This window comes from Ascidiella aspersa, chromosome 1, assembly GCF_963924565.1.
Source record: "Ascidiella aspersa chromosome 1, kaAscAspe10.2, whole genome shotgun sequence".
In the NCBI taxonomy this organism is placed as follows: Eukaryota; Metazoa; Chordata; class Ascidiacea; order Phlebobranchia; family Ascidiidae; genus Ascidiella; species Ascidiella aspersa.
Window position 1 is genome coordinate 21,925,234 of NC_139447.1, and position 12,065 is coordinate 21,937,298.

Here is a 12,065-nt window from a genome sequence, read left to right on the forward strand (position 1 = left end):
AAACTTTTTCACAGTTACAGCAAATTATTGTTATTTTTCTTCATATTTAAGGGTTTCAATAAACAGAAAATGTTAAGAATTGCAAAAAGTTCAATTGGTGTGAGCAGATCTTTTTTAGCTCCAATGTTGTCTCGGTCTATGGCATATGAGGGTTCTATTAAAGACGAAGGTGGCAAACTTGCCAAAAAGGCAGCTGCAGATGAAAACCAATACATACGCCGGTTGGAAAAGGAGCAATGGAAAGCATTAAAAGAACACCACAGTAGTGAAATTGCAGAACACAAAGAAGATATTACTCGCCTACAGCAGAAAATAAAGGAACATGAAGATAGACTTAACAAAATCACACATCATGAAGAAAAATAGTTCTTAGATAATGTGTAAAACTGAATGTATATTTCATTAAAATATCTGGGTTTATTTAATATATACAACTGTTCAATTTGTAATTGTAAAAACTGGATGTATCAAATTTATTTTCCATAATTTGTTCTTGTTCCTGGTTTAAAAACGCATTTTCATCTAGGACAAACTAGACGTATATAAATAAATTTACAAACTTAAACATGACAAACAAGGTTGTTTTGTCACCGTCTGAATTAAAAGTTGAAGGAAACAAACATTTTGAAGCTGGGAATTTTCTTAAAGCTGTAGAATGTTACACAAAGGCAATCTCAATGGTTGAAAATAAAAATGAAAAACTTGTTTATTACAAAAATCGGGCAGCCTGTTATTTAAAAATGGTAAGAACCATTATATATATTATAATAGTTTTTGTTTAATACTTAGTATTTATGTTATTAGGCACGATATCAAGATGCTGTCAATGACTCCACAAAAGGTAATTTACTTTCCTTTTAATATGAATATTAATGTCAAAAGTGTTTTAAAGATTACCGGTACTAGACATTTCACTAAATACATATTGTAATGTTATTTTCCGCTTATGTTTATTTTTTTGTAAAATACTAAAAAACTGATAATTGATTGTGAGGTAAAAGTGTACAGCATTAATGATCTACTTATATATATGCCATTGCAGCGTTAACTATTTGTGGTTCTGACACAAAGGCATTGTTTCGCCGTGTACAGTCACTTGAAAAGCTTGGTCAATTTGATTCAGCCTATGTGGATGCCAGACGATTGTTTCAAATTGAACCTAAAAATAAGGCAGTCCAGGAAATTTGTTTTCGTTTGCGTGGTGTTTTGGAAGTTAAGGTATGTTTGTTGTTAAATATATATAAAAAATACTAGAAAAAGATGTGTGTTTTTGCAAGTAATATAAATGTTTTTAATTTTTGTAGATGCTCCAGCAAAACTCAACAGAAAACAAAGTCAACAGCATGTTGAAGATATTGTTTGATCAAACTAGTGATTCTGACACACGTCATAAAGCTGCAGACAATCTGGTAGTTTTGTCAAGGGACGAGGCAGGATCGGAAAGAATTTTTAGGGAGGGTGGTCCAACAGCTTTATCTCAGCTTTTAGAACAAGAGGATGCATATGTAAGACTTTCTGCTATTCGGACATTATCTGCACTATGTTCTGGACACCAAGCCCGGGTTAGTAATATAATGATAAATAAACCTAGGTACCTTTTATACTGATAAATAGTTTTTTTTAGTTGAGCCAGCCTGGCAGAATCTTGTCAGCCTTTTGGTGACAAGCATCGTTTGCCAATTCATCACTTTTAGACCCATCCCAAAATTGAAATGCTGTGTTTACCTAAGAATGTATAAACGTGATGTTTATCAAAAGATAAGGAAAATAGTGATAACTTTTTTGTGACATTAGCAAACATAAGCAGTGTGCTATATAACAACTGCAGGACACTGTTGCATAGATAAGCTAGTTTTGGGCAAACAAGTGTGCAAACATGCTCAAAGCCAGTTTAATTGCTCAAGGAGTGAAAAAATCACTTATCTGGTAACTGGAAGAAATTTTCAATTTACGATGATCAAAATTATGTCATTTTTTAATCCAATTGAATAGAAATTGCTTGCCAAGGTTATGAGTCACACAGTTCAACATGCCATAGTATGCATAGTGCCTTATAGCTGAATTGATTTGCTACACATAGACACAAACCTAGTAAAACTAGGTCACACAAAAACGTTTTGTTTATTAGGCCTTAAGTGGAGGAGCTAAAATTTACATATATATGTTAAGAAGGCCAAAACAAAATAGTGAACCCTTACTTCCAGAGTTCCAGTGCCAGCTGCAAATTTCGATTTTTAGGTCCATAAATGTAAAGCGACTTACCAAAAAGTTTTACAAATAGGTTTCCAGAACATGGAAATTTTAAAACATGGCTAAATCTTAAAAAAGTTGAAATAAACTATTATAGTTATCTAGCATAAAAAAAAATTTTATGGTATGTCATGACTCCGGAGTAGATATAAAATAGTTTTGCTAAATATTTGACTTGGTTTACTGTTAAAAAATGTCCTTCGAAACCAGAAAACGTTCTTCAAAGACTGGAAAATGTTCTTCAAGACTGGAAACTAGTGGCAAAATTTTTGTGTCACATTAAAATAAAGTTAAATTCTTCTTTGATCTGGTTTTAGGACTATAGAAATCATAAAAAATGGAAGTATGTGGTTCCAATTAAATCATAAAAAGTTTAAAAAAGATCTTCGTCAAAAGTGTGCCCAGTTACAGTCAGCTTGCTTGATACAATTGTTTGCAGTTGTATGTCTCACAAGATGTGTTGTGTGTTTTGTGTATATTTCAATTAAAAAAATATTTTTTAATATTTATCTCGAGCAAGTTATCATTTTATAAAATTTTTGTACTAAGGTTACCAGTTTTTATCTTACATTAATTTTATTATTCTGCCTGTTAATGACATGTTTAATTTGGTTGTTTAGGCCCTTATAATTCTGCGTGAGGTTACAATTGATAGACTGTGTAATATGATGGGTTCAAAAGTGTGCACAACTGAAGAAATGTCCTTAGCTACTTTGCATATCATCCAATCCATCGTTGATTCATTGCAAGGGGATGACAAAATCAATGTTAAAGGAAAAGATACCGCTGTTAAAGCAGGTTTGTTTTCAGAAAATCATTGTATTAACGTATCTTTAGTTTGTCTAAATTTTAAAATAATCAAAATCTTGGTAGATATATCATATATATAATTCATTAAAAATGTGTTTATTTGTCTGTCAGCTGACAAATGTTTGAGTTTTGCTATGCGTCTTGCTTATAATGTTCGTCTCTTGCAATGGACATCTGTGTGTGTGTGTCATCTGAAGTCAGGCAGACACACCAAGACAAATACATTTATAGATTATTATAAACTTTGGCCGATTTTTGCAGATAACTCCAAAGACTTACTACAAATAATGATAGCTTTAAAAAACATGTTAACCAAAAAAGAAGTTTCTGCTCAAGGACGTGATAATGCTATTTCACTAATTGCCAAAAATGTTCCTCGAAGAGATATAAGACGTGGCACTAATGCAAGAACAATTGCATTTATTGAAATAGGAGGTTTGTTGTGTTGTTTATATATATATTAGGTCAGATATACCAAGGTAGATATAAACCAGCATTTTATTTAGATTAATGCATTGCTTCAGTGTCCTTTTTCTTTAGGTGTGCATTCTCTTTTGGAGATCGCTAGTTTTGGCTTTGATCCATGTAAAGCTCCTGTTGAACTGTCTCCCAATTGTCGTTTAAACTGTGCGGTTGCACTATCCAAAATTTATGATGATCTAGGTGGTGACAAAGCACGCAGTATGTGGAATGAAAAAATTTCGGAGTACTTGCAGTAAGTATAGATAATAGATATATATCAATAAGTAAGATTACAAACTATGATTTAATTTGTCCAAGGCTAATGCAGTTTCATACAGCTGTTTCCATTTTTCTTTAATTGAAAGCCATGTCGAATTAAGTGTTGTGCAGTCTGAAATAAAATTGTTTATCGTGATATTTTTGCAATCAAGTTTATAAATCAACCTAAAAAAGTTATATGCTTAATACTATGATAAATTGAGACCAACCTGCAGATGTCATATGCAGTTAAATAATGTTAATTGTTTTGAAGTCCACAATGAGGCTTTTGCTGTTGACTGTTGTGTGGTTAATTTGTTTTTTTAACTGTTGAATGCTTGTTAACACTTTTTGTTATAGCTCTTTATGTTATTCAAAATTATTTTTAGTTGTTTGGATACAGCACTTATATACCAGCTTTCATACTATTATATAGATGTTTTATTTTTATGTCTTACCTTTAACATTTTTTTTTTTTCATTTGAAATCTGGTACTAAATTTACAGGATTATATTTTTTTCAACATGTCATTGTGTTATGTTTACTTATTAACAAATCAAGGGTTGATATTTGCACTTGACAAGCGGATAAGTGCAAAATCCAAACTCTGGACTGCTGCACTTGCTCCAAGCTACTTTTTTCAAATTGTTTAGGCTATGTTAGGATCTAATCTTTGCTTGTGTAGTATATTTTTATGCCATTTCCAATTAGCCAGTAGCAATACTTAAGAAAAGCTTATTTAATATATACAGAATATGATTTGCTAAAGCATTTTAAATTTACATTGAAGTGTTTAAAACATGCTTATTTAGTTTGTTTGTGTTTATAGGGCACTGTTTGGAAGTGGAACTATGATCGGAAATATGCAGGCAATGTCTGTCCTGACTTGTCTCCTGCAGGGACCTTTTGACAGTGGTCAAAATGCGCTTGGCATAAAGGGTGTGTTAGAAACCATGGTTGCAATGACAGGAGCTGATGAAGAGATGGCTCAAGTAAGTATTTAGCCAACAGTTTTTTTTTCTTCTAATCATTTAATGACTTGTATTTTGTATTGTGTTTTCATATGCACTAAATTCAGTGACTAAATGTTATAGATTGGGTTTTCCACCAAAACTATTAGTCAGTATAATATGGGTTTTTGTAACAAATTACAGCAAAGTTTTTTTAGAGGTGTTATTTATAATTAGTACAAAGTATTGTTCTGTGTTTTTTTTTTGATAATAAAATGGGTAGATTTTATTGTGCAACAAAACATCAAATAACAAGATCACAAAAAAATTTAAACTAGGAACACTTTTCACGAAACTGCTAATTATGACCTAGTCCCATGTTGCTACATGCACTCAAAACCAATGACATACATTGTATTGGTTGTTATTTACTTGTTATTTTAACATTCTTGCAATATTTAAATATATACTTATGTATCACGAATCCTTTCAAATGACAAAGAGGATTTCTCTATAGACTGTTTTACTCAACTTTAATCGACTGTATAATATATTTATGAAAGCGGCTTATTTCTCCCTCTCTCTTATTTATAACCTTTCATTGTATTTTAGATATCCGCCATAGAAGCTATTATTACATCAGCATCGAAACAAAGCAAGGCAACATTTGTTATTGAAAATGGAGCAACTTTGCTGAAAGAACTTTATAAAAATAGTAAATCAGATGCTGTAAAAGTTCGAGCACTTGTGGGCCTTTGTAAACTTGGATCTTCCCATGGGTTGGATGTCAGCATGAGAGCGTTTTCTGATGGTTCCACTGTAAAGCTAGCGAAACAATGTAGAAAGTAATTTATTTCACATCTTTAATGCTATTAACGTTATTATTCCCCCCTTTTTTGAGTAACTTTTTTTTAATTTATCTTTATTGTTGTTATTTAAATAGCCTACTATTTCATAACAAGCACTTTACAACTTTTGCATATTGTGATTATCCTGGCTATCGGTTTTACCACTAGTGGCTTACTATTGTTAACTACTGCCAGAGCCCGACGATCTTGTTCCGTTTTAACTTGTTATCAGACGATTTTTTCAAACGCCTCGCAGGTATCTTGCCAACACACAAAAAGATTTTGATCTCCGCAAGTGGGCGGCTGAGGGTTTGTCGTACCTGACACTAGACGCAGATGTGAAGGAAGAATTGTGCCGAGACAAGGAAGCACTTGACTCTTTATTTAATCTTGCCAAATCGAAAGACAAGACAGTGATGTACGGCGTTGTTAGCTGTTTGGTTAACTGCACAAACACATATGACAAGAACGATGAAGTAGTGCCTGAGATGATTGAACTCGCCAAGTATGCAAAGCACCACATACCCGAAGAACATGAAAAGGTGTCATATTTTGTATAGTGGTTCTAACATTAAAATCGTGACTTTTTGTTTTTTAAATCCTATCTTTATGCTCCAATTTTTTTTAGGTTAAACAAATAGGAAAAAGGGAAAATCGTTATTAGTTAAGGCCACAATGGGTCATCTCGTGTCACACAAAATTAGCAGCACAGCTATTATCCACAATTTGCGCATTTCAAATTTTCATGTTTTTGCACCGTTAAAACAATTAGACTTTAAAGAGGCCATGCGCTGAAATGAGGAGATCTGAGAATATATTGCAAAACTTATGATTAATACATTTCCGTCAAACAAAACATTTAATCAACTTGTTTCACTGTTAACAATGACCTCACACAGTGTTTGCGACGCCCAATATTATTACTGATTTAAACATCTCGTTTATAAATTTATGTAATCGCGCAGCGTGTAAACCGCCATAGAATCCTTAGAATAAAAAGTGAAGTGGCAAGACATTTATAGTTTTGCCATGTTTAACATATCACCTCGGGAGAAATGTTCTACACACTAGTATTTTCAAAGGCTGTGCCTTTTTTCGTTTGTGGGATAGTTTTTTACATTGCCGAATCAGAACCTTTTTTGGATTGGCTGGAGTTCCTAAAAACTAAAAATAGCGTGGTCATAAAGGTTGAGAACTACTATTTAAAGGTTATCCTCTATATGATAAACTAGACGAAATACCCGGCGTTGCCCAGGTTAAATAGAATATTTACCGGTTATTCGTAAAAGACATAAATAATGCAAACATATTTTTTTAAATGTCATAACAAATTGGCTTATGCTTAAACGTTTGAACCGAGTGTCACTAAATAGAAATTTCAAATCATGTGATGTAAAGTCGGTTCTATAGCGCACAACACTTGGCTAAGCATGCAATACATCTTTTAAGTAACAAAAACCCGTGACGTTTGTCAATTGAGAATAAAACTTTAGGTTGCAGCAATTGCTTAGACTTGCTTGATAGCGTTATGTTTAAGCAAATACGTAATCTCGGTGCTATACTGCGTCAAACGTGAGAAAAATTCTCATTGAAAACACAAATGCTTACTGTTAACTACTGCAATAAACGCAATGTTTCGCGAAGTATTGCATTGTAAATTGAAAGTGAGTATTACAACAGTTTTCCACCAGGAGGTTTGAACACACGACCCCTGTTTCACGAGACCAGTTATCTACCACTGAGTGAAAGCGGCGCAACGTCAATGCTGCTCGAATTTCATATTATAATCATCACCGACTGGGCGAACATCTTGCCACACACAAACATCTCACAAACTTTCTCTTTTATTATGTAGATGTTCGATATACCATGAACAATGCAAAATGTTAAAAAAGTACCCATGAATTGCTTGTAAATTTAGAATTAATTTTCTGCCCACTTTGTTTTCTAAAAAATTCTCTACAAATCAATATACATTGTAAATAAATTACCTAATAGTAATATTCTAATAAAAAGTATTTAAAAAAACATTTTTTTGATTATTTCAGTTATTTAATTTGTGTTGTTGTTTTACAATTAGGATAAACCCAACTTCGTCAAATACCGAGTAAAACTATTAGTGGAAGCGGGTATGGTAAACGCGCTTGTGGCACTGGCCAATACTGACACTGCCCTACTGACCGATAGCGCGAAAGAACTGCTTTGCAGGTAAATCACAAATATTATGCATCTTACTTTTGCAATTTATCTCTATTAATTCCAAATTACTTTAACTTTATTATTCAATATTCATGCAAACAAAAGTATTAGCAATTTTACTTGATTTTAAACAAATTACGTTTTTTTGTAGGGTATTTCTTATAAGTGTAGAATCGGAATCAAACCGCGGTCTGGTGGTTGCCGCTGGAGGAGGTAAAACGCTTATTCCCCTTACCAGTGAAGGAACTTTAATAGGAAAACGATTGGCATCCCAAGCTATTGCGCGTATTACTATAACAGCTAATCCCGTCATTGCTTTTCCTGGACAGAGAGTAAGTTGGCGTTATTTGTTAATCAGTAGCTTAGTTTGCAGGTGTATTTTCGCAAGTATTTTCATAACCAAGGTGGAATAAAATTTTACGGTTAATTTCGGCTTCCCTTGTCAGCTTATTTTGGCGTTAGATTAACTTTACGGTTTTAATAGTCATTGGAGTGTGTTCGACCGCTCAAGCTGTTGTTGCATCCCGAATGCAACTCACTTCAGAACTTCGAAGCGTTGATGGCACTAACCAATCTTGCAGGGGTCGACGATGTGCACAGGTGACTCGCAACAAGTTTGCTTACTGACACGAATGTTTTTCGAACCCATTTTAAACTGTAATTTGCCCTAATTTTTAACTCGTTTAATATTTACTGTGTTCCATATATTTGGTAGGGATGTTTAAAGTAGAATATCTGTTCTTAATCCATAGTTATACCAATCCAAATCTACCGTTTACATGGCTTTATTGAAACCTCTAAGTTTCTTTTAAAACACGCGTGTAAACCGTTATGTTGCAAAAGTAACGAACTATCGTAAAACGCGCTGACCAAAGACGAAATGCGCGATGAAGGCCATTTTATTTTCCTCCATGTAGTTATGCATTATTTACCATCAATTGTTGTTTTGTCGAACATTCCTCCAATAGAGTTGTAATTTATTGAATGAATTGAAAATAATACTAGGATTGGATATTTTCGTTAGTCTAAGTCAGTGCTCCGAAACCTTTTTTCACTTGCGGTACACCAACAGAGCGAAAAAACATAGCGTCACAGCTACGAAGTATATGACGAATGACGACCAATAATAGACAACAAAACAAATATTTTAGGCTGCCCAAAGAAAAGGAGCAATATATGATTAATCGAGCTGAAGCTGAAGGCGCGGAAAGTTTGACGTTTTAAATTCTCCTATTTTCTGATTTTGCGGTTTTACGACTGTCTTCCTAAAATATGTTAAGCCGGCCAAGGGACTCCAGCCATAAGACCGAAATTAACAACATCAACGTCGGAATGAAACACGGAATAAGCCCAAAATAGGACTAATACCTAATAGTCGTATAACGCCATAAACCCTTTTAAATAAGACCTAAATGGCCAGAATAAGGCCTATTCAACCTTTAACCTATATCCTAAAACCCAGCCCAGAAACTATCCTAATAATTTCAACCCTAACTTAATTTCTAACCTCACACATTGCCCACTACTTACCCCAAACAGGGGAAACAACCCAATGCCAAAACAGTGCCCTTCCAACTGGAGCGCCGAAACATCTAAAGCCTGACCGATGGCCCCAATTGTCATATACCCTTTACTACAGTTTCAGGCGTTATTTTGTCCATTTAGGCCTAATCCCATTGGCTTTGGACTTATTCCGACAGGCATAGGTATTTTTAGACGACTTTAAATCTTATTCACTCGTGGATATAACTTTGTATTTGGCTTTATTGTATCATTAGTCTTAATACTATGGTATTGTAGATTATTCTGCTTTAGATAGTGTTTCTTTTTAGGTCCTATTGTGTGTTTCCGGCCAAAGTCCTGTAAATTACCCCTACCCCTTGCAATACCGGATCAGAGAACATTGAGGGCTTTTAATATAGTATTTGAAAAATTACCGGACAATTTTGCTTTGCACTTTTTTGCCTAAAAATAGCAGCCAAGATTAATTTAAACACTCACAAAATGTCAATAACTCATGATATGGATCCGTGCGTGTGGATAATTTCCCTTTCCACTGTGGTGTTAAGTTCGAAAACAATTGCTCCATATTTATATTTCTAATCCTGTTAATTGAGTTAACTATTTCTAAAATTCGACTATTTCCCTTTCCACTGTGGTGTTAAGTTCGAAAACAATTGCTCCATATTTATATTTCTAATCCTGTTAATTGAGTTAACTATTTCTAAAATTCGACTTCCGTCGATTGAATGTAACGTAGATTTACATTTTTTTAAATATTAAGGAAAGTGCATACCGTTTCATCTGTATTATTGCATAAGAAACACCGCGGCACACCTGGCATACTCTTGTGGGACACCGGTTGTGGAGCACTGGTCTAAATCGAAGCGTACTTTTCAGAATACCTTGTGATATTTTACTTAGACATCCATATATTCTACTTTTGCTAAAATCCATTGTCAGTGAAACTTATGTATCACCTTTCATGGCAAACTTAAAAATGTTGTTTTGTGTTTTCATATATTTCCTTTTGATCTTGTATATAAATTGAATTTTATCGATGTTTAGGCGGCGTATCATCCGTGAAAAAATGTTGAGTGAGGTTGAAAGCTACATGATGGAGGAACACGAGTTTCTAAGAAGGGCATCCACTGAACTGATGACTAATATGTGCATGTGTCCAGAGGTAACTTAGACTTCCTACTGCAGTTTTTAGTAGTTAGAAAATATTGTCTTTAAGAAGAAAGTACAATGTTCATCATCTTTACATGTATACGCTTTTAAAATGTTTGGCGATTTCAGATGGTGGAAATTATGGAAAGCGATAGCCATGAACGAGTGAAGATGCTCATGCTATTGTGTGCTGAAGATGATGCTGCAACTAGGAAAGCTGCATCAGGTGGACTTGCCATGCTAACTTCAAAAAGTGAAAAGATTAGCAAAAAAATTCGAAACTGCGTAAGTACTTTCTATTTTTTGTGCTGTTTGTGTTGCGTAACAATAACAATTACAATTTATTGGTGCAATTTGGTATATAAAAATAGTTGGGTTCCTTTTGTCGTAGTGTCAGTCCTGGCTTGAAAACTTGTCAATTGTTTCACTGGATGAAGATCTTGGCGTTCAACATAGAGGCCTGGTCATTGTCTTTAATATCGTTTCCAGTTGCAAATTTACTGCCGAGGAAATCGCAGCAAGGTTTGTATTTTACATTATATTTAGTCTTAATAGTTTAGATGTAAAAATTATGCAATACAGCATAGGGAAACTAATATAAAATTTATATGTTTGTCTTAAACATATGATTTTATATCAAAAGTGATATTATGTTCACTGATTATATGTGGTTTTGTATTATGTAATTATTGTTATACAATATATATTTTCTAACTTTTCCTTTGTTATTCCTTACTAGTACTCTTCTGTAAAATGTATTGCTTAAATATTCTTAGTTTGAGCAGAACCTGCCTGGGAAATTTTATTTTATTGTTTCTAGTAATATCCTCGAGATTCTCATGGTATTGTCTAAAGATGAAACTCCTGAAAAAGAAAAGTCAAGGGCGGTTGCGATTAACACCTTGCAGAAATTGGAAAACGACAAATTTATAGCACCCACTGGTTTATGATGTTAGCTAAGCACCTCCCTACGCCTAGTATGATTTGAACATCACTGTTGCTAGCTACCAACTGCAAACATAGTTTTCACGTGCATTTCTTTATTGATAATTATTGCAGTATAGTTTCCGTTATTAACAAGCTTACATTTCATGCCATTGTTTTTTGTTTTTTTTCTGCAATTTGTTTAGATATTGTGGGTATACAATAAAATCATTATTTTTAAAAACTATTGTCTTATCTTATTTCAAATCATTATTTTATTTCTTGCATGCGCCCCTTTTGAATGCAGTGTTACGGCAATCCATATTTATCAAACGTTTCACGCATGCAATAGTTTTTGCACTTGTAATAAAAAAAATCTGTTAATGAGTGCTTTTAACTTTCGATAATCAAAAGTTCAAGCTGTAGGTGTAGGGCATTTATATATTTAATGAAAGCATTTAGGCAGTATAAATTTAGGTGAGAAAAGGCCTAAACCTCTCAAAAGTATTTTTTCAAGATTGCTCTCATATTTAAGAATACATTAAGTGTAACAAAAAGTCTGTCGGACCTAAACTATGAATTGATTACGCCGTCACATATGGCGTCTTTTCGCAATTTAGCCTAAACACTAATGATCAGTTTGTTTTACTCTTTTAACATTTTCATCTCACACTAACTGTCTAGTCCAGCG

At 33.6% G+C, this 12,065-nt stretch overlaps 1 protein-coding gene across 1 annotated transcript; it reads left to right on the forward strand.

Annotated features, from left to right (window-relative positions):
- Positions 1 to 374: 374 nt before the first annotated feature.
- LOC146168271 (protein unc-45 homolog B-like) lies at positions 375 to 11,761 on the forward strand. Its single transcript, XM_083381922.1, has 17 exons — positions 375 to 743; positions 805 to 841; positions 1,043 to 1,218; positions 1,305 to 1,562; positions 2,871 to 3,048; positions 3,322 to 3,495; positions 3,601 to 3,775; positions 4,610 to 4,772; positions 5,343 to 5,575; positions 5,835 to 6,120; positions 7,659 to 7,786; positions 7,929 to 8,109; positions 8,262 to 8,377; positions 10,346 to 10,463; positions 10,580 to 10,735; positions 10,842 to 10,972; positions 11,271 to 11,761. Exons 1-17 carry the CDS (start codon positions 567 to 569, stop codon positions 11,398 to 11,400), a joined length of 2,817 nt encoding a protein of 938 aa, XP_083238048.1. The 5' UTR covers positions 375 to 566; the 3' UTR covers positions 11,401 to 11,761.
- Positions 11,762 to 12,065: the final 304 nt, after the last annotated feature.